Source organism: Ornithodoros turicata, chromosome 8 (genome assembly GCF_037126465.1).
Source record: "Ornithodoros turicata isolate Travis chromosome 8, ASM3712646v1, whole genome shotgun sequence".
Lineage (NCBI taxonomy): Eukaryota > Metazoa > Arthropoda > Arachnida > Ixodida > Argasidae > Ornithodoros > Ornithodoros turicata.
In genome coordinates this window covers 19,239,846-19,263,021 of record NC_088208.1, presented here as the reverse complement: position 1 = coordinate 19,263,021, position 23,176 = coordinate 19,239,846, and the positions used below count along the sequence as shown (strand labels likewise).

At 46.7% G+C, this 23,176-nt stretch overlaps 1 protein-coding gene across 2 annotated transcripts in view; it reads right to left on the bottom strand.

Annotated features, from left to right (window-relative positions):
* The window catches only part of LOC135366606 (integrin alpha pat-2-like), a 46,107-nt gene that overhangs the window by 10,253 nt on the left and 12,678 nt on the right, over positions 1-23,176 (bottom strand). For both annotated transcript variants that reach the window (XM_064599385.1, XM_064599386.1), the window contains exons 6-20: positions 22,542-22,587; positions 20,229-20,336; positions 20,015-20,106; positions 18,813-18,884; positions 16,365-16,532; positions 13,454-13,556; positions 12,502-12,593; positions 10,196-10,286; positions 8,879-8,924; positions 7,799-7,950; positions 6,236-6,384; positions 6,024-6,155; positions 3,911-3,990; positions 885-1,095; positions 46-200 (exon numbers count right to left, since the gene is read on the bottom strand). In XM_064599385.1, coding sequence (XP_064455455.1) covers positions 46-200; positions 885-1,095; positions 3,911-3,990; positions 6,024-6,155; positions 6,236-6,384; positions 7,799-7,950; positions 8,879-8,924; positions 10,196-10,286; positions 12,502-12,593; positions 13,454-13,556; positions 16,365-16,532; positions 18,813-18,884; positions 20,015-20,106; positions 20,229-20,336; positions 22,542-22,587 — 1,697 coding nt within the window. The remainder of the gene's footprint in view (positions 1-45; positions 201-884; positions 1,096-3,910; positions 3,991-6,023; positions 6,156-6,235; positions 6,385-7,798; positions 7,951-8,878; positions 8,925-10,195; positions 10,287-12,501; positions 12,594-13,453; positions 13,557-16,364; positions 16,533-18,812; positions 18,885-20,014; positions 20,107-20,228; positions 20,337-22,541; positions 22,588-23,176) is intronic.

Below are 23,176 nucleotides of genomic sequence, written 5' to 3'. Positions count from 1 at the left end.
CACGAACAGAGCTCCAAGATATGCAAATGTAAAGGTATATATTACCCTTCAATTCCAACGTCGCCCCTGTACGCGAGAGGAACAGTGATGATGACGTCATTATTCTCTGGATTACTGTCCTGGCTGTCTGTTCTTGCTGATACGTTGATGCTTATCATATCCGTGACTTTGGCCAAGCTCAGTTTAATCCTAAATGACACCTGAAGGTTTTCGAACGTACACATATAAGCCCTCTGGCTTATCTAAAAATCGACTGTATGCTTAAAGAACACTTGTAAGTTGTTGCTTGTGAGTCCCACGGATACATGTTCACCTTGGAAAGGGAGACCATGTAGAAAGTGACTCGATAATTTGCACTAACGGTTCCATAGAGTAGCGCGCTCCGAAGATGCTATCTAACCCACGGCCTACTCTGTACCAATGACCTGGACGTATCGCCTATGCAAGAGCCGGGTCAATGGTTAATTACGCTAGTGGCCACTACAAGCGCCACATAGCCTTATTGGGGAGAGGAAGTGACATGTGCACTATTATCATCATTACCACCGTCGTTTCGTCTGCTACACAGGGCTACACAGGCTGTTGCTGTCATACCCCTCCGTCGTTGTCAACACAGCCCACCATACATTGCCGCGGTTTCGGCAAATCACGTGGTAACGCACATTTACTAGCTAGCGCCAAAGCCCATAGCAAAGCGACGATTGCCAAAACTACTACTCCGGTACTGGGAGCTTTGTGCATGTCCAGCTCTCTAGTATAGTAGTAGGTCAGAATCTACTTAAGCTAACTAGTGGTCAGCTGTAACTCTGAAGGGTCACGTTCTCATACTCTACCTCCAACATTTACTCTGAACTAAAATGAACTCCAACCTTCGTTGCACATACCTCCTGTCCTCCATTCAGTGGGTTACCAGCGTTACACTCCAAATTTGTGTTGTTCTTTTCAGTGCAAGACCCAATGTTGACAAACTCAATGCCTCCAGATAGCTCCACAGCAACGGTTGACTGGTAGGCTTTCTCACTTCCATCCTCGTTTTTAACGTTGATGTACAATGTCCTCGTTGTGTCCTGACCTACAATGAAGGGCGCCCCATCCCTGTAATAAAGAGGAGCATTAACTTTATCTTGCGAGCCCAAAAAACACTAAACCAGCTACTAATGTCGAGTTCCACTAGTTGACATGAAGGGGCATGCTTTCTTCTTTGCCTCCAGTTTCAGATCAACTTGCCCCGCCATGAAGAATCGGCCGGAACTCTAACAGAGCACTATCATCGCGTTTTCACATTTTGCAAGGCCGAGCAGCAGCGAACGTTGGACCAAGTCGTTGAATTGACCAGATGCGTGCAATGACTTCCAATAGGTTCTTGGGAGAAGCGCGATTGCCTTTCGCCTATGCACTTGGATTCGGTGCCTCCGTACAGGATGTTTTAGCTCTCCAAACGATACAGGTACTCGCTCCAGATTGAATTCGTTGTAAGGGAACGCCGCTGAGTGCGCTCGCTGTCCCGTCTTGGTATGCCTCCACGACTGCAGGGCGAATTCTCTTTCTCAAGCACGGGCTATCAGTAAGAGATATATGACCTTGAAAAGCTGCCCTCCCGTGGGAGTGTCCGATCCCTGAAGGACAATGGGTCGTCAGGCTCGCAGTGTAAGAAGTGAGAACATGTTGCTCCGTATGGGTCATCAAGACATATGGGTCCTCAAGCTCACATTACAAGGTATGGAAGTGACAACATATTGCTCCGTATGGGTCATCAATACACATGGGTCGACGTAGGTCATCAAGCTCGCATTGCAAGGTATGGAAACGACGACATATAGCTCCGTGGGAGACCTGCCCGAAACGCAGTCTTCGCGGCAGAGCAACAGAGAATGCTCCATCGTTGAGATAAACACCTGCTCTGGATGCACTGGCCCAATTCTTGACTAAAAACCGGTCTTCCAAGTTCGAACGGAGCGTGTAGACATCCTGACTACAGGTGTCACTTCGAGCACACCACAAGGAGTGACGAATGAATAGTACGTCAGCCTAGCGAAGGGCTAAAACCATGCACGCGGGTCCATTTTCTTTTCTCATTTCGGAGTCCAAACGCATTTTCATGTTTGGAAGTACAATTCTTCACAGCAAAGAAAATTACCTCAAGGAGCTTCCTCTAATGAACGTCAGACATTAACTTGAGACAGAACTCCTTGGACAACATTCTAGGAAACACATTTACAAGCCGCGAGTGTGCACACAGTATTAGGCTGCACATCGGAGACTACATTTTGGAGCGCGGAATATTACATATACATTCAAAAACCGACCTAATGCGACGCTTTAAAATTTTCTTGTCAAAGGTGCGGCGTGCTCTGCAGGGTCAATGATGATCGACAAAACCCCACACAGCCACAAGAAAGCTGCATTGTGCGACGTTTATGGGATGAGAGTATGAAGTATAAATATAACGTGGGACACCATAAATATTCAAGCACAGTCTTTCAATGGTGAGGTGAACCTTGAGGCTGAGTTCAGTAGGCAGCCATAAAGTTTTTCCCTGTCACCGCAGTCTTGCACGCAGCCCTACGCGTTTTCTGGGGAATAACTTAACTGAACTGAGTCATATCATCCAGCTGCTACACACCTGGTCGAAAAGACGGCTCGTTAAAAAGTGAACACAACATTAACAAAAACCGGATATATCCCCTCATCGTTGTTTCACCGCTGCTTCCAAGTAAAAGATAAGGTGCACTCTTAAATTTTATACACCTTCTTCGGTGTACATGGGTGATACCCTAACTCATTACTTTTTTGGTGTAAATCAACACCTCAAGATGGAAGTGCACCCTCCAGGAGAGGTGCTAATTCAACACCATCTGGGGTATAACTGAGTGATACCCTAAACTGATCCCATTTTCGGTGTAAATCAACGCCCTTAAACAATGGCGTAACGTTGCGCAGCTTTGTTTCCATAGTGAGTGTATCATGCATATGAGCCAGAGTAAATGCATAACATGAAAATGTAATGCATTGTGGACAAATATTCTCCCAATATAGCAATTCCGAACTGGTGCCATATTAGACCAATGTACGGTCTGATATACAAATAATCATACCCGCTTAAATTTAGCGGTAAATTTGAAACATCACGTAAATGGGATAACGAACCGAAAACTCACTCACAAAACTCACTTCGAAAGGTATTTCCTGTAGCATCGCAAACAGGCTCGAGCAACATTCTGAACACCAACTCTCGCCCAGCGACTAAGGCAGACTGCCAGAAAGGCGACTTTCTAAGAGAAAACAGATACTATATACGTCGCTTGTCTTGCGAGCGTCTGCAAATTCGATAGCCCTGCTCGCCTTCCAGTCAAAACGAAGGGTGAGGTGTCTACGTTTAATTTGATTATAGACTCAAAAAACACTGAATTGAGGAATTGTTTGGAGTATCAACTCACCATCAATATGACGTCTGTGTTTCTTAATGGTTTTGGTGTGAGGGAAAATTAAGACTCAGCATACACAGCATTCACTTTCCACGACAATGCTAAAGATTTTGTTCTTAGTTACACCCTTTTTACACCAGCAGTCACAAATACATACTCCAGGATTCTTTTTTTTTTGCAGCAGAGAGACAAGGGTAGAAGAAAGAGACAGGAAGGTAAATTTTACAGGACATTTAAAGGGACAGGCAAATTTTAGCCACAGGTACACCCTCAAAATTGGCCTCTGTAACCATTACACCCATATAACAGCCCTCGTAAAAACCTTTTTTTTTTTTTGCCCAGAAGGGTGTAACGAGGGCGGGTAAAACGATTTACACCCAAATTACACCCCATTTCCACCGAAAAGGGTGCTTTAGAGTGTAGGGTATGGTAGGATAGGATAGGGTAGGGTTGTATTCAAGCATCCTAGTAGAGGCGATACTCACTCAAGGCCAGAAAGCGTAGCCTTCACCGTGAGGTCAGCAACACAGACATTGTCCTCGCCACAGCCTAACTTGAAGAAAGTCTGAAACGATACAGTAAGTCACTAGCATGGCCTTGTTTCATTAACCGTTGCACGAGTGCATACATTGTACTCGAAGTACGAGTGCCCTCTATGACTGCATCAGGGCACAAGTACAGTGGTTTACCCAGAATCCCTAGCACGGAGGGGTGTTGGGAAAAAAAGGGGGTCATTATTATAGTTCCGTTATTACAGCTTAAGATATCATTCTCGACGTGCGTCTAAAGCTGAAATCGCAAGGGCACCGCCTGTAGAAGGTACACAGGTGAAAAAGTTAGGGGGTGTCACGCAACATTTGGGGGTGTATAGGGGTCTGGATCAACCACTGCCCAGGTGTACTTACTAGAAAACGGAAAGTAGCGAGCTTTTTTAAGTTCAAACACCACGTCAATATTTAGCAACATACTCCGTTGTTTAGAGGAGAGGCCACCTTCCCTTTTAATAAATGTATATCCCCCTCCCCACCCCCCACGTGTCGTTTATACCCTTGCCGCACGTGCAGTCTTCAACCAGAATTTCAGACCAATGACCATTGAGCTCACGCGCAGCGCCACCACGCTTGTAGCGTATGAACTCCGCACAGAGCATTGGAGGCAATGTTCCCTGACAGGTTGCGACGTTACACACTTGGTGGCACCACATGTTCAATGGTGATTGGTTTATTCAATGATCACCCTTAAAATGAACTTTGAAATAAAAGGGGGGGGGGGGGGTAATGGCAGGATAGGCTCGCCATTGTTGGCCACACAGAAGTGGGCGTTGACACGACTATAGCCAAAAAAAAAAGCTAAACAAAGCAAAACGCAAAGAAAAGACGGACGGGTGGAAGATAGAGGGGGATGAAAGGATGGGGATGCGGTGAGGGTGCATGAGTTCGTCGGAGAGAGCCAAGTATTAGATGGGACGTTGAGCAAGGCCTGCCTTCTGCAGGAAGAGAATGAGGAGGGAATGACCTTGAAATGATCATCACTGCGTGGCACGCTGCTAGCCAACCATCACCCCGAGTAACTTCATTCTTTCTCCTGATTTACTGAGAACGGAGGCGCGCATACGTCATTTTTATGGCATTATGCAGCTCATACTTGACACAAAAATGACGTACACCCCAAGTTTTCATCAAATCGAGGCAGAGAACGTCGTCATTCGGGGTGATGGTTGGCCAGAATCGTGCTATGCGGTGAAGCTCTGTTTTTATAGTGTAGAACCACACTGCACGTGAGATAGGGGTATTCTAGGAGCAAGGGAATGGGCTTTAGAATTACTCGAAGCGAATGACACTATTTTTACTGATATTCGACGTCTCGTAACGGTTATAGTGTGCGCCGAATGTACCCTGCAGAGCAGAGGTCTCCGGAACGTTAGCCTGGTTTGCGATTTCTAGCGGTGAAGCAAAGGCGCTTCGAAGTGTGTTGAATACTGTAAGCTACTCGCTACTTGCTCACTTTGGCTTCAAAACTGCTATTTGCACCCCCCTATCCGCTTCCGATCCTCTGCACGCGCGTCCTCGTGGGGTAACGCCAACCTCACTCGCTCTCTTACGAGATCTGAGAAGCAGAGCCACACTCTTAAAAATGAACTTCACCGCATAGCACGCTCCTAGCCAACCATCATCTCAAATGATATCGTTATCTGCCCTGATTTGATGGAAACGGTAGGCGTACGCCTTTTTTGTGGCACTTATGCTGTTCATAATTGTCACAGAAAAGGCGTACGCCTCCCATTTTCAACAAATCAGGGCAGATAAAGATATCATTTGAGATGATGGTTGGCTAGGAGCGTGCTATGCGGTGAAGTTCATTTTTAAGAGTGCAAGGATCCTAGGCTGTGTACAGGTCAATTACCTGTCGCGTGCTACGATCTGCTATGGGTCATTCTTCTTGTGCAAGAGCGCCATATTCGTCATACATCGCGACATACCCAAAGCACAAACAACATATAACAAATAAAACATCAGCACACAAGCAAGCGAACGAAACAAGAGGTTGCAGTGGTTTTTATCTGTTTGGTAAATCATTTTTTCAATATCGACGCCTCACCTTCTTTGTAACAACCGTCGGGGAATTAGTGTCAATTGTCGGACAATCCTTGCAAAATGAAGACTGTTCGGGTCGCTTGACGTCGTATGCCAGGGATATCTCGAATGGAGTAACAAAGTCACTAATGCCGTTCTGCAAAAAAAAAAAACGATGCTTAAATTAAACCGAATGTGTTTAGTCATTATTCTCTAGAATAATTGCAGTCTTCTTACATAAATGTAGGCTGTCTTAAGAACGCAGTCGCGTTTTGCTTTCTCGGCTAGTACAGTTCCATTGACGAAGGATGATTTATTACTGCCGTCCAGGAATCCGCGAGGCCCATCTGCTCTACTGACGTCAATATCTAAAGTGTAGTTAAAATCTGAAAGAGATAACAATATTTTTAACTGAGGGGACTCAAATGAGATTATACAACCAAGCGTAGAACCTTTAGGGACTGGTCCGCACCGTTCCGTTTCGATGCATCCGACAGCTTTCCGCCCATCTACGAACGTATGGGTTCAGAGAGCTCAAGTTGAGCTCGCTGAATTCATGCGTTTGCGAGGAAGTTATAACTTTGTTACAGCGTGATAGGTCGCGTTAAGTAGCTGCTCTCTTACTCCTCCTCGGGCTCTCCGAGTTTCATGCTCCTGGAGCACCTAGGCGCTTGGACGCTTAAACACGCTCGCTGGGATGCCGTTTCTCCCTTTCTCTTTTTTTCTACTGTCTCTGCTCTGTTGCTGCCGTCCCACATCTTGCCCCAAGCAGCACAATGTACTGAAAGTCGAGTGCAATGGGAGTGGACGGTATGTGTCTTATCGATGTTCTTTAGCTTCACGGGTCTGTTCAAGGCCTACCACCTACCCTTCCAGCCCCATTGCACTCGACTTTCAGTACATTGTGCTGCTTCGGGCGTTTTCTCTCTTGGCTTTCGTGGAGAGGAGGGAAGGTGGTCACGTGACGGAGCACGATACCCCTTTCTCATGCACCCTCCAAAAGCTTTCTTCCAAGCATTACGTCACCCCTCCCCCCCCCCCCCCCAAAACAAAAAAAAGAAGCTGGGACGGGAAGGGCGAGCTCGCCTACGAAGCTCGGAGAACGAGCGTATAACCACTTAAGGGCAGGAGTGCCAAACACTCGCGCTCCGGAGCAGCCACTTAACGCGCCCATAGGAATGGTTACGGCAGCAATAGTTATTTTTTCTTGACTGAGCATTGTCCTCTGTTAGTGCCTCTTTTTCTTTTTCAATTTAAAGGTTCTTCAGAGGCTCATGAATTCTGAATTTTGGGGTCAGTAGAAGCGTCATGCTCAATAGAACACCGGTAACTAAAGTTCTCATTGTCAGTTAGAGTACTTATTGTAGTACTTTTGCTACTATACTATACTACTGCTGTATCATACACAAACACTAGTAGTATATTATAATATCGAATAGATAGCACTTACGCAAACATGCGAGAAAATTTTTTAGTCGGCCGAGAAGCAATAAAAGAAAATCAGTGGATGCCTTCTTTTGTATCGGCGCTGGAGAGTTGAACGTTTTGCATGTAATTCAAATTAATTACAGCACTCAATTGAAGTTTCGCGTGTAACTGTGTTCCTTTTCGCATGTATGTCCGCTATTCGTACAACGGACGGTTTTGCGAACAACACATCAAACGTCAGCCTCTGAATCCCCCCTAGGAGAAGCTATAGTAAAGTCCCCCCTTGGACATGAACCACAGAGAGTACGACAGTGATCATTTGTTAAATCGCAACGTTATCACAATCTGCAAACCACTGATTGGTGTACTCACCGATTTGACTAGGAACGTAACTCCCTTTGTAAGAGATACAAAACGTTATGTTGAAACAGGAAATTGTTTTTCCTTCGTATTCACAGTTTTCGGCATCTGCAATGATGTAATCGCACTCGATATGCGCCGTTGTCCTTATCACTGGCGAAGACCTGTTGAAGGTACAGGTCATGAGCAATGGGTTCACTATAAAGGATATTTCAACTGACTATCAACAGTTCTACCAAGCTACAGCCGTTTTGCAGCAACATTACTGGTGGCAACTTGCTATGAAGAATTCACCCCCATTCATTATTTTTGTATAATTGACTTTCCATTAAAGAGGCATAAAGTGCGCAAGTTTCTATAGTGCGAATAAGTAAAGCGCGACAATTTTGACACAGTAATAAATAAAGTGCGCAAATTTAGTGTGAATAAATTAAGTGCGAAAATTTCTATACCACGAAAGAATAAAGTGCGAAAATTTCAAGGTAATAATAAACGAATCAAGTTCAAAAAAATTGTATAGTGAGTAAAGTAAAGTAAAGTACACAAATATCTCCTCGCGCAATGAAAGATGTCGTTACCTTGACATCAACACAAAAGGAACGGAATTGGTGGCTTATGGTATCGCACTTTCAATACATTGTACCTATTCGGCGCCATCCGACGTTCATTCTCACCGACACAGTGAACTCTATCTGTGGTCGTCACTAGGGAACGTGCAGTCGAGAACCTTAGAAGGCATTTTATGACCAGATGAAGAATAATGTGTAGACAACTAATAGTGAACGCTATTGTGTCGTACAATTCATTGACCATGCTCTCTTCTTCTCTCTCGTGCAGGCACTTAGCGGTCGATTAAACATTGTCATTCTCACCAGATGAAATGTTTATTAGTAAAAACCAATTAATGGAGCTACAGAGTCTAAATGTGGTCTAAATTATCGGCAGTCCTACCCTGCGCTACGCGCAACATGTCGCCACACTGCGCAGACAAACCTCACGTGTAACGTCACAGTACCATTATTATTTTGAAGCGGTAAACGTTTACAAAGGAGAGGGAAAGAAATTATTCAGCGCGATGAAACGTTTACCTACCTGAGTAGGAATGCATGACTTGATTCATAGGCACCGACAACAATGTCTGAAAAGTACGAACGACACTCGTTAGAAATTCACAACTGATTTCGCGTTAGTGGTGAAAAGTAACTGAAGTCGCGCGCGGTGCGCATGCGCAGAGCAGTTTTTGAGAGAACAGAGGGAAGAATCCCACGATTACCTCAACGTGAATTTCTACCCACACTCTTAAAAATGAACTTCACCGCATAGCACGCTTTTAGCCAACCATCATCTCGAATGATATCGTTATCTGCCCTGATTTGTTCAAAACGATAGGCGTACGCCTTTTCTGTGACACTTATGCTGTTCATAATTGTCACAGAAAAGGCGTACTCCTCCCATTTTCAACAAATCAGGGCAGATAACGATATCATTCGAGATGATGGTTGGCTAAGAGCGTGCTATGCGGTGAAGTTCAGTTTTTAGAGTGCAGGACACTCGTACCGAACGTGTGTTGGGGAACCGGGTTGATACGACAAGTATAGTACAGACGGATGTCATTCTACAATTCTGCTTTTATCACCTCGTTCCCATCATCATCATCATCATCATTATCATCGTCGTCATCATCATCATCTACAATAAATAATGCTGCGAACGCCGTAGCTAGAGCAACGCAAATGGGGGCTGTTGGGAAGAGCAGCTGAAAAGCCGCTCCCCGCTGTCTGTGTGTGTTTCTTTTCTTTCTTTCTTTTTTTCGTTTTCTTTTTATGGAAGGAATAGCAAGTCGGCTTATGCATGACTAACCTTTTTTTTTTTTTTTGCAATAAGCATATCCCCCCCGCTCCCCACGCGCACAACACGCATGTGGCTGTCATTGCAGAACTCAACTGGCTCCTCGCAACACCGCCATTTCGATTGTGACTATGCCGAGCTCGTAAATTTTTCACATTATAACTCTGCAGGGAGATGCTCAATAACTTTGAAGCGTACTTTGATTGACTACCTTCAAATCTTTATGGGCAGACAAAGCAAGGCTCCAGCTGCATTTGGGTAATAGATGAGCCGGCACGGGTGAACTTTTATAGGTCGCTAACATGTATTTCACATCATCTGCTTTGCGTGCGGAGAGCAGGTTCCTCTAACCACTTCATCACTCCGATCGCGCGTTCGTTAAGTCGTTGAAGTCAACGTTCTCACAGGGCCACTGCTAACGTTCAACAGGGCAATGTGCTGCGACTTTGTAACGATTCACATGCATATGCACACACGAACGTCGACTGGTCACGTGCGAATGTCTCCGCGGTTCGAACGCTATGTCTCCCGTAATGGCAAGAATGTAGTGCACGTCCGTACCAGGATAGTGGTTTCCATCCACATCCATGCCGTGAGAAATGCCTATTCCAAATCCGTAGGGTGGTGTTCGCAAAGTCCGTGCTTCGATTCGCTAGAAAAATCAAGCGAAGTAAAATGAATAAGCGACAGATCAGCAGACATTCAGCTCAAGCAACCGAAAGCCCTCGCACAATACTGACGGCAATGAAGTCTAAGAGTCAATATTGAGTACAAATGCAGGTTGCTGCCGATTGGCTGGCTATAGTTGCACCGTTTACGTGGCGGCACAATATCACGTCTCGTCTGTCAACAATGGTCGTGGACGCTGCCACAAATCGTGATACAAAAACGTGAAGCTGTTGTCTACACGCAGTACCAGGGTCTGTGAAGGAGCTTTGCCCACCCAAAGTTTGTTGACATGCCTTGAACTGTCAGCACGCGGCAGCCATTGTTCGGCGGCCCACACAAAACAGCATATAACACGTGTAACACCTTGCGGCGTGCTAATTACGTGCTTTGGATTCTATGCATGGAACAGTAAACAGACACACACAGATGTTCCCTTGTGAGTCGTCGTATCATTTCTTGCTCCTCTCCCTTTGCTTTCTCTCTTTCCTACGCTCTTTATTGGCACAGCTGATTTACAATGTAGATTGAGTGAGCGCGGTGCAATAATGATTGGTGACTTTGCGTCGCGAGACAACTACAATCATGAGCGACGCTGCAGCTTGGCCCATCTGCAACTGCATCCCCAGTACACGGCACACCCCGCACGTAACTTCGCTTGCGGAAGACTGCGTATCTTACGTACAAATTGTGCCCTACCACCAAGTTCCTTGCTTGCTTTGTATGAGTTGAGACCACTCTTAAAGTAGCACAGAAGTCGTTTTTAACACCCTGTTTTCTTCCTACAAAACTGCTAAGTAGGCCAGTAAGATGCACCATGCGAAGTAATTCACACCACAGAGTCATAATTATCTCAGAAATTGAATTTAAAATATGCCGCAAAAAGCGACCGTGCGCAACGGCGGTAAAGATCAGTACCTGCCTGTGATCTGTCTGGAACCTCGCGCTGACGCTATAAGGAGAACGCTCGCTGATTGGCCTAGAGAAATGTTGTCTGCTACTCCACTCTCGTCTGCTACTAGGCTGTTCGGGGTTCTGAAAAAGCCATTCTCCTGGCTCGGTAATGATTCGGCCGCTCCTTCTATCCCCAATTCTCCCGGAGAACTGTCAAAACTGGTTTACGGCGGCAAAGAGACAAGGTGCTGACCCCCACTGACCGGCGAACCAGAACAAGTTATCCTTATAACGTCATCGGTGACGTGCATCATACCTCCTCATCCTCGTTATACCTAGAGTGGCGAGTTAAGGGTGAACGCGCGGAGCCATGTTTATGTAAGTTTTTTTTCTGGGAAACAAATTGCGCACATCAAAGCCTTTCGCGCTATTCGGTATAATGACACACACACTTTTACCAGGCGTCTTAATCTGAAATTTTTTTGGATGGCCCTCTGTACTCCTTTAAGGCTTAATTAAGGCTTGTAAACTCACGATCACAATCATTTGATAAGGCGTGATTTCGGGCCCTTCTACGAACTCACGTGAAGGTCGACATGGCGTACCGGTGAGCTCGACCATGCCGTATATTAGCGCACTCACCAGATAACGTCACACCAGCTCTGTTTATAAGTGTGATGTTATCTGTTGAGTACACTAATATGCGGCATGATCGAGCTCACCGGTACGCCATGTCGACATTCACGTGAGTTCGTAGAAGGGCCCGAAATCACGCCTTATCAAATGATTGTGAGTTTCGAAGGCCCGAAACGCCGAGCTATGCCACTGCCAGGACTGGACCCGCAGCCTTGGAATCACGGTAGGCGAACACGTTACCAATCGAACCACTGATGCCCGTGCGTGATATGAAAATATAAGAAAGTGGATGCAGTGGTAACCATTCTAGCCGAAGTATATAAGAGTTGGAAGCACGGAAAAAAAGTACAGCAAAAATTACGTAGTACAATGCAGCATGAGGACATTTTTTGAAAGAGTAGCAAGCCAAATATTGGCTCACCTCTCTCATCACTTAAAACGAAGAAGACATAACACAAAGAACATGTCGAAAGGATTTTGGGCAAGGCATACTATATATGTGGTTTTCGTGACAACCTGGACAATATCGACGTGGAAGGGTGAAGTCCTTGGGCAAATTCTAGATATGTTAGTGGGCGGACCGAAGGACACACAGCAGTTATATCAGAACGGCATCTTCCGAAGCCTGTGCAAGCAGCTTGTAAACCATAGAGGCATCCGGAGTTCCCTACCTGAGCGTACTGTGTACGGATGCTTGTCTTTGTGCCGTGATAAATGTAGACAGCTCCGTGGCCGTTTTCGTACGGGGCTCCTATAGCAACATCTAAAAAGAATATAAAGCACTCATGTAACGTGTGAACAATCAACAACTTCATTCTCCTGGAATACAAAATATATTTTGATCCTAGCTAACACGCCACGACCTGAATTGCTTTCTGAGGTCTTTGGTTGTTGGACGAAGCCACTGGGTTTCCTGCTAGCTACCTCTTGTTTGGACTCCTTTCATATACCGGGGTGGGTGGGTGGTGGTGGTGGTGGTGGTGAAAGGGTTCGCCGTTGTCGGCCTCACAGAGGTGGCGAACGTCACGACTGACGCCCCGGGGGAATGTGCGTCCTGGGTCGACTTCTAAGGGAACTGTTCCGACAGTTATTTATATACCAATCACCCATTTCCCGACTATTACAGCAACCAGAAGGGATATGATGGAAAGCGGTATCTGACACGTCGCATAATAACAAGAACAAGGTGCTATACGACAAGCGATTCATTTCCACGGAATTTGCTCTTGGAGGTCATGTCCTCTTGACACACCGGAGTAGGTAAACGGGGGGAAACTTGGAGTCGTCATGGGGGGGGGGAGTGGCCGGACACTATAGAAGCGAGAACGTATCGTACAAGCGAGACCGTACACTATTTTATCCGTAAAACTCCGAGAACAAGAACGATACCCTAGGAGGGCCACGGACATTGTACAAGCCAACAAGCTTCGCCATTATTATTCACCCCTGCACCCTAGCTTTGGAGATGGGGAGTGTGACACACGAAGACAAGGAGAATAAAGTCATTGGCTGTGCGCGGCGTTACGTACTTACATGCGCATTTATTTATTTATTGCTGCGTATGATTTTTGCGGACGACCACTTCGAAGTATATAGTATTATGGCAAAGACTAAAGGTGTTACCTTCGTATCCATCCATATTGAGGTCACCCGCGTTGGCTATCGCTGATCCGAACCGGGATCCAGGCACGGAAGAACCCATTACATGGCCCTGTAACTGCATTCCCTAAACAAGCGACGAAAAAAAAAAGAAAATGAGGACAAGCACTTGTGAAGTACTATCACAAATTAAACAATTTAACACCTAAGAACAACCCACAGATAGGGCAATAATGGCAATGCCCCCTCGGCATTGTCGGCAAGGAGAGAGGAAGAGAGAAATTGTATAAATAGACCTCTACCAGAGTGACGTCATTATGAGGTTTGTAGACAGACTGAAACCGAAACAAATCGGAAGGGGAGGGCTGGGTTCCACGAATGTGCACTTGTTCGCTGCCTCCTATTGAAAGAAAAGTCCCAAGCAGCACAATGTACCGAAAGTCGAGTGCAATAGGGGTGGACGGTATGTGTCTTATCAATGTTCTTTAGTTTCACCAGTTCGTTGAAGGTCTTCCACCTACCCGTCCACCCCTATTGCACTCGACTTTCAGTACATTGTGCTGCTTGGGGTAGGCCCGAAGGTCGCGTCCCTTTCAGGGACCATCGTAATCCCCTCACGACCGTGGCTTTCGGGCGCGACCTTGTTCGCCCCTAGCTTCGAGTGTAGTTCAACTCTACCAGATTGGTGGCGCTGTCGAACACTATGACGTCATTTGTTTACAAACAGGGAGAGGTCTATTGTGCTTGTTTTTTCTATCGATCATGAACCACGAACGACGCAACCGGGAGCACCGTTCCTTTTGTGATTCACAACACAGCCTTTTGTGATATTGTCACGATAACGACATCTTTCATTCCGCGCGGCTAAATTGTTGTACTTTAGTTCCCCCTCCAAACCGTTCGTCCGTCACCATTGCTATCAATATTGGCACCGGTATTATAGGGCTGCGTTATTATCGGGCGCTGTGCCAGTCTGTGCGGTTTCATCAGATAATTTAACAACTCTGCCATATGTGTATAGACATTGTCGCGTTAGTCTTAAACCACCAGTCTCCGCGCGCTCCTTAGCCTCGTTCCCAGCGACGACACAACAGAGAGTTTTAGATTTCATGTACGTTATAGCCTTTGCGTACGGAAGGAGTAGCGTTGATGGTCCCGCGCACGCCTACAACAGAAAGAGAGCTTCGCGCCGTGCGCATAACCACCAGCGCTATGCCTTCCGTACGCAATGACGTTAGCGTACGATGTACTAAAACTCTGTAACAGGGATGGACTCCCCAAATCCCTCTTCCCATTGGGATGAATACTGGTGGCCGCCGTCTTTAAAGGTACTATAAAGCAGTCGAGGTCGAACCTATGCAATCAGCATGACGTGAGAGTGCTAGATTCAAAGGCTCAGCACAACAAGTAATATGTGCACGAGTTTACTCCAAGTATTTTTAATTGGTAAATAAAAACACAGTCAAGAATGTCGGGGCGACGCCTGGTGGGAAGAAGTCCTCAATTTGTCAAGCAACCCTGTAAACAAGGAGACCGATAAACAGATGGCTCTCCTGTTGGGATTTGCAAATACTACCTTTTGAGAAAATGTAATTTGTGTGAAAGAACATCAACACAAGCCGAATCTTGCACTCAGTAGCTAAACGTCTATACCTGGGCCTTGTTTGAGCATCGTGGCGCTGCTATCGTACGTCGCTCTGTTCGGCCCATGGTCGTGCACATGAGACATTTTCGACGCCGCACTTGGCGGAGTTGGCGTTTCGTCGGTCTGCTTCGTCACAGTGTTGCCAGTAGATTTAAATTTGCATTTTTTCGGGAGCTATAACGTCTATGTGAGAAATTTTTGCGGCATTTTACTCCTGAGGACGTACACAATTCAGGGCACACAAAACATGAGGTTCCACCTCGACTGCTTTACAGTACCTTTAATGAGTATGACTGACGACAACGTAACATTCCATATAACTAGTCCATCTGACTATAGTCAGATAAGCTACCCAAGCAAGCTGCCGTTGATAAGCTATATAGCTTAGCAACGTTCGAAAGATCAAGGGAAAAGAAGATTGCTTGCTTCCGCGTGCGATATGCACGCTTGTTTACGTGTGGAGCGCTGGCCGATGCGATATCTTTTCTACACCGGTTCCCGAGCGGGAGAAAATGAACTGGCACGAAATGAACACGAACGGACACGAAAATGAGCGAAAACACACGCGGGAAAATGAAGAACTCGGCAAACGGCAGTTCACACGTGCACAGTGCCCGTGACTACCACGGGGTGGCAGCACTAATGGCGGCGCCCATTCCTTGAATCGCGTTTTTGTGTATACAGGGTGTGTGCAGAAAAACATGACCCGCATTTTTACATGTAACTCGTTGTCTACTTAGCCGAAGAACTTCCGGTGGCGCACGACTGCGTATTTATGCGTGCGAAAGCTACAAAAAAATCCTGGAAGCCATACTCAGTGTAAAAAAATTAACAGAGCGCGAAAACATGGGCTTCCATGCATTAGAATAGGGCGGTCATGACAGTGCATGGTAGTGCATTTTGGTCTCATGAGAGTTATGTGCAGGCACCGCTAGGGGTACTGCCGATAAGCATACATGTGGGACATCGTTTCGATTTATGCACCGATAGCTCCCCTAGCGGTACTTGAACACAACTCTCCTACGTGCACCACGTTGCCCTTTCACATACACCCTATTGTCCACCATGTTGCCCTATTCTGATGCACGGAAGCCGACGTTTTCGTTGTTCCGTTATTTTTTAATCTGGGTATGGCTTCCACAATTTTTCTACAGATTTCGCACGCATAAATGCGCCGTCGTGCGCCACCGGAAGTTCCTCGGCTAAGTAGACAACGAGTTACATGTAAAAATGCGGGTCATGTTTTTTTGCACACACCCTGTATAACATTGTGCGACATCTGCAACTTACGTATCCATTACTTCGGTACACGTAGACTTTTCCTTCGTCTCCAGTGTCTTGTGTTCGCTTTCCCTTGTCGTCCAGCACGGAATAGAATGGAGCAGCGACCAGCAGCTCTGAGATACCGTCCCGGTCGATGTCGACAGCGAGGAGGGCGGCACCGTAGTAGGAACCCATCTAGACACGAGGAAGACAAGCAAGTCTACAAACACGTCGGAAGCATTTTGTTCGCAGTCCTCTTTATAGTTTGTACTAAAGGGTGCCTTACTGTGAACCCCAGAGCAGGGAAATGTAACAGAAAGTGTAACAGAAATGGAAGCGGTATTATGCCGGAAATATAGCATGTAAAGGTAACAGAAACGGAAACGAAAATAAAAGAAATAAGCGAAAGATAAATTTATGAAATAAAGCTGAATGAAGCGAACTAATATTAACTGAGGAAGGGAGTTGCCTCAGGACAGAAGCCGCCGATATTTCGAACAGAGACTGTTCTTCTGGGGAGACTGGGGAGACTGTTCCCCAGAAGAACAGTCTCTGTTCGAAATATCGGCGGCTTCTGTCCTGAGGCAACTCCCTTCCTACATCTCTACCGGTTCGCTGGATTTCTACCCATCTACTAATATTAACTGAGGAACTTAAACTAACATGAGAAAATGGAGCGTATAGGTAAGTATAGTGTATACCAAATACAAGGAGCATGATTCCTCTACGCTTATGGTGTCTTGCAAGTTCCATGCGTGAATAACATTCGTGAAAACCTTGTTCATATTACCTGTTCAAAGAAACCACGTATGTATATTTTTGAATAAATTCTGTCTGTTGTGTGCACGTAATAAAGTCTTCGGAATACATTTCAAGCTTATACAAAAAAGAAGGCAAACATACAACAAGCGGGGTGTGGGATGGTACCGAAAACTGAAACGAAAACGAAGGCAACAATGGTGGTAACAGAAACAGAAGCAAATATCGTCCGGTAGCGGACGCCGTAACGGAAACGAAACAGATTGTGTGACCTTTACCTATAAGCCTCTACCCGAGAAACGTCACTATGACGTTGGTAGACAGACCGAAACCGAAACAGCTCGGAAGGGGAGGGCTGGGTTCCACGAATTGGCAATTGTTCGCCGTCTCCCATTGAAAGAAAAGTGGGACCGAAGGTCGCGTCCCTTTCAGAGACCATCGCAATCCCCTCAAGTCAGTGGCTTTCGGGAGCGACCTTGTTCGCTACTAGCTTTGAACGTAGTTCAACTCTACCAAACTCGTGGCGCTGTCGAACACTATGACGTCATTTGTTTACAAACAGGTAGAGGTCTATTCCCCAAAGCGCTTAGGAACGCCGCGTGCGTTACGAGCAGTCCTCAATCATCATTGAGACCAATGGCCATTGAATATGCAAGTAGCGTCGTCAAGCGCGTAACTTGTCAGCTTCTCATAGAACATCACATCCAACGCTCTTTGAGAACTTCCTCAAGAGAATTTCAAATGATCGAGGAGAACTTGCACTACCTGTTATCTGAAGTATAACTTACTGAAGTGAGCTGATAATAAAGTCATACCGCCTGCAAAACCCTTGCATAAGGAAACCGAAACCATGTGTGCCACGTGACGGGCAAGAAGTAATCGCTGATCTGACCAGAGGGCCCCACGATACGTATTTAGTGCACATTTCCTAACTCAGACGGTATTCAAACCGTATTCAAACGGTGTCAGACGGTATTCAAAATGACAGTTAACGTCAAGGGCCTCTCAATTTTGAAATGGCCTTTACGGAGTATAGCTCCGGTCAGCCGCGAAGAAAATGAGTATATCGTTACGGGTTCCTTGTGCCGTCCAGTTCGTGTCTCCTTCATTCTGGTACTCCCGTATTAAAGTTGTCACCTTGCCATCAATACCATAACGTTGTTATAATCTGGATCCGAACTTTTTCGTCACATTTATGATGTGTTACCTCTCTTTTGAACATTGTTTCTTTTGAACAGAAGCAATAATGTGGTTCGATGCTTTTGTCAAGAGCATTCCGTTTTCAATCGTAAAGGCCGTTGGGGAGCTCCGTTGAGTGTGAAGGGAAATTTTTGAAAAAGGGCCTTTACGCTGCCATCTGATAGGGTTGTCAAATATCATTTTTGGCAAAGGCCAATTTCCCAAAGGTCCCACTCAGCCCTGAGGGATCCCTGCGTTTCCAGGGACCCTTTCAATACCTTTGGCAGCGCTTCCTCATTCGTGCCCATTGCATTGCCAAAGCTACTCGAAGGGTGCCCTGAAGGACAGGAATCCCTCAGGGTTGCATAAGAATACGGGGTATCCCACCTAAATGGTGCTGCGCTGTCCCACGTGTGAGGTTTCCAGGTATTTTTCCACGCATACAACGACATAAATCGTGATGACTATGTGCAGAATAAGGCATTCGCAAACACTATATACCATCATGCAATTCACTCTTGAGACGTTCGCACGTACCTGTTCCCCTATCTGTTTCTTCTCTATCTTGAGAACGTTTGTGTTGGGATCGTTGAAATCGATGAAGTACACCTAAAAATTGAAAATAGTCATTGAAAATGAGAGGAAGCCACAGGCGTCCCTGCTCTTTTTCCTAAAATAAATAAATAACGGTTGCTGTGGAGCTCAAGAAATAATGCGCGCTTCGGAAAATTGAATAGCTCGAGTTACGCGTTCTCAAAGTCATTTCTCTGGATATACAACGCTAATCGCACCTCTCAGTAAGTGTGTCCACTCCCGTTCGCTGCTAGGGTGTCGCTCGGACCGAGAAATACGTCGCTCTGGTGTTCCGTAAACGTTTGTCGGGATCTGTACCCCGTGTTTCAGTGTGCCCCACTTTCCCCTACAGTGCTGGACAAAAGCTGGATGCTCCGGCGCATTCCTTCCTCACAGTGACACGCTAGCGGCGAATGGGACCGTACGGACTTAAGACACGTGCCTATAGGTAACCCAGTCACTTGTTTGTAAGTCCGTACGGTACCATTCGCTGCTAGCGTGTTACTCTGAGGAAGGAATGCGCCATGAGCGTGTTCCGTAAACTTCTGTCCAGCACTGTACCAACCGGCTCACCTTCTTCTTCATGTGTCTCATGTACCGTGCGTGTCGCTGTTGAACATGACGAAATGTAACAAAACGCACTTGACGGGTTGTGAAGCACTGTCTGTCCTTTTCCGACAACAGCTTTATTTACTTGTCCTTACCAAAGCAGCATAACACATTGGCCCAATATTGAACCACTATTGGCAATATTGGGCCAATATCGCCAATTTTGGTCCAATATTGGGCCAATAACGTCAATATTCGTCCAATATTGGGCAGAGATGTCGTGCTTGGGTAAGTATAGCACGCTTTGCCGTTGTGTTGATCTATTTGTGTGCTGACTTGCGCTTTTTTACTTTGCTCCATGTACTGCTTGCAACGCGGATGTCTGGAGTCGCCTGTCAGTAGTTCTGCGGCCCATATTTCCTTAGCTGCAATTGGAAATGTTGTTCCAATATTGTATTTAAAGGAAGACCATGTGCTACACGTGCTTATTACTCGAAATAAATGATCTTACGACACCTGGAGATGTGAGATAAGGCAAACCACGTGGTGCTGATTTCAAACAAGCGTGTCGCAAGCTGTACTTCCATTGTTTCCTGCATTTAAAGCGTTCCACTTACGGATCCTTCAAGATGAGCTGCATCTCTCGGTGCCCCAGCTGCCACGTGCACCACAGTTTTCTCAAAAAATCGACCCGCTGCTATTGAGTACCCTGTATAGAAGATGTATCGTTAAAATCACGACAAAAATACTATTTTAAAACACGGCATACTAAAAACTTCTATACCATTTTTTTTTTCAACTTCGAAATGTAATAAACTGCCACTGGCATACCCATGTATTGGTCGGCGGCCAGCACTGTTGTGGAATTCTGGGCTCCTATTACTGCAGTACCTAGTTCCGTTGTCGGAGACGCAGGTATCTCGTACTTCACTATCGTCCCTATTTATAAACAACAGAAAAATTGGAGGTGCATGAGACGGATTTGGCAAGCCCTTTTTATTTTTTAATCAATCAATCAATCATTTGGCAAGCTCAGAGCAAGCGCTGTCGGAGTGAGATAATAATAGAAGCTTGCTCGCGATGCCCGACTTTGCCCTCGAGGGTCGCGGAACAGTTGTCCGATGCATTGACTAGGTGTCCTGTACCCAGGGCCGGCGAGAGAAATTACGGGCCCTGGGGATGGGTCATGCCCGTGCCACCTCCTCACTTCTCGATAACGCCGTCCAATGATTTCTTCATTATGTGATTACAACAGGCATTGTGTCCCACGTGCCCCTGAAGTGGCCCGAGTAGCGGGGCTCCATCCCTGGCTGACCCACCCTCTCGCCGGCCCTGCCTGTACCCTCAAGTCATGATACGTCGCCAATAAATAAATAATAATAAGCTACGAGGGGAGAGCAACTATTCTTTTCAGTATAGTTTATTTAACTTCCACTCTTCTATGACAAATGCTATAAAAAAGAGACCTACGGCCGTGTTCTCGCTGCACTCAAGGGGGTCCCCTAGGGCCAAGCGCGCTTCAAGCGGTCAGCTCTCATTGCTCCAATCTCTACAACTGACTCCGTTGTACAATCTGACTGTCTTCTCTTAAACTAGCGACGTATCCCAAGAGCTCAACAACAATGTCGCCACAGTCGTCGGCACTGGTCGAAGCTTACTGGCGACACTGAGGACTGAGAGAGATACTCATGGGCTGCTGCAACGTGGTCCAGCGCGCCCTGCCAGCGCAGAGGGAATGGCTATGGTATGCGCTACGGTAGAGTGCGCTTCAAGGGTCAAATAGAGTACCCTCTTTGATTCTTGAAGCGCATATCATAGTAGTGCGCTCTTGAAGAATCAAAGAGAGTACAGCTTGGGACAAAAGTTTACGGAACACTGGGGTGTCTCCTTTCTCCAATGGAGCGATACCCTAGCATCAAACAGGAGGGGACACACATACTGAGTGATGGATGGAATAGCTGGCCACCCGTTTCTTATTCCATCTCTCCCTGATTGCTAGCAGGGGCCGTTCCGATGGAGAAATACGCAGGTGACGTGTTACGTAAATTTTTGTCCCAAGCTGTACCCTTACCAGCTCGCGTGGCGCAGTGGTTAGCGTGCTGGTCATGTCACGTCGAGACTGGGAGGTACCGGAGTTCGAATCCCGGTGCCGGCTGTACTCTCTGGGGGTTTTCCTGGGTTTTCTTCAGACATATGTCCGGCACAGTTCCCTTAGAAGTCGGCCCAGAATTCACATTCCCCCAGGGCGTTAGACGTGACGTTACCCGCCTCTGTGAGGTTGAGGACGGCGAGCTCTTTCATCGTCACCACCACCACCACCACCACCACTAGGCTCTAGGGATACCCGAGGTGGGAGGGAGAATACAGGGCGAAGAGAGGGCCCCTGAAGCGCACTACACTCTCGGAACAGAACTTCACCGCATAGCACCTTGTACGCCAACCACCTGCCACGAATGATAGGGTTATCGCCTCTGATTTGAAGAGAAAGAGGAGGCGTACGCCCTTTTGTAGCAATTAACACACATCCAAATTGCTACAAAAAGGCGTACGCCCCCGCCTACCCTCCTCTCTGAATCAGGAGCGGTAACGCTATCATTCGTGGAAATGATTGGCGGACAAAGTACTGTTCTGGCAGGAAGTTCTGTTCTGAGAGTGTATAGGCCCTAGAGATCCGCGAACGAGGAGGAGGAGGAGGAGGAGTGTCGTTGGGAGGAACCCGAGAGGTCTGCCTGCCTGATTAGGCGGCATGTTTCTCGGGAAGGGAAAGGTGGTGGAGAGGAGGAGAGGAAAGGGTGAAGTGGAAGACCGAGCGGAATCCGCTCGGGGGGAGGATAGCTGCGTCCATGGGCCGACTTCAGGGGAACTGTGCCGGCATACGCCTATTACACATCTGAGGGAAACCCAGGAAAAACCCCAGACGGCACAGCCGGCCCGCGGATTCGAACCGCGGACCTCCCAGTCTCCAAGCGCACGCGTTACCGCTGCGCCACCGGAGCTGGTATCCGCGAACGTGGAGCAAGAATACAGTCGTTAGTCCCGATAAGAGAGGGAGATTAGCTCTGCGCCGTGGGCAACCGGGTAAACCATTCGAGAGCAGTGCCTTGAACGTATTCCTCCGAAGAACTCAAGGGCGCTAAGAATTACCTGTGAAGTCTCTGCAGCCCGGAGCCCCAAGCAGTAGTTCGCCATTCTGCAACGAAACGGAATTGAAACTTCGTGGGTTTGGCTGCTTGATTTAGGAGAAAGCACTCTTATTAGTAAACGGCGACAGGCATTCCCCGCGAGAGGGCCAAGTGTTTTGGAACGATGGAGCTGATTGGGGTGCACTCTTAAAAACAGAACTTCGCCGCATAGCACCTCCTACCCAACGATCATCCCGAATTACATCGTTCTCGCCCCTGATTTATTGAAAGCGGGAGGCGTACGCCTTTTTTGTGACACTTATGCAGTACATACACTCTTAAAAATGAACTTCACCGCATAGCACGCTCCTAGCCAACCACTATCTCGAATGATATCGTTATCTGCCCTGATTTGTTGAAAACGGGAGGCGTACGCCTTTTTTTGTGACAATTATGAACCGCATAAGTGTCACAAAAAAGGCGTACGCCTCCCGTTTTCAACGAACCAGGGCAGATAACGATATCATTTGAGATTATGGTTGGCTAGGAGCGTGCTATGCGGTGAAGTTCATTTTTAAGCGTGTAGTTGTCACAAAAAAAGGCGTACACCACCTGTTTTCAACAAATTAGGGGACAGAGCGGTGTCATTCGGGATGA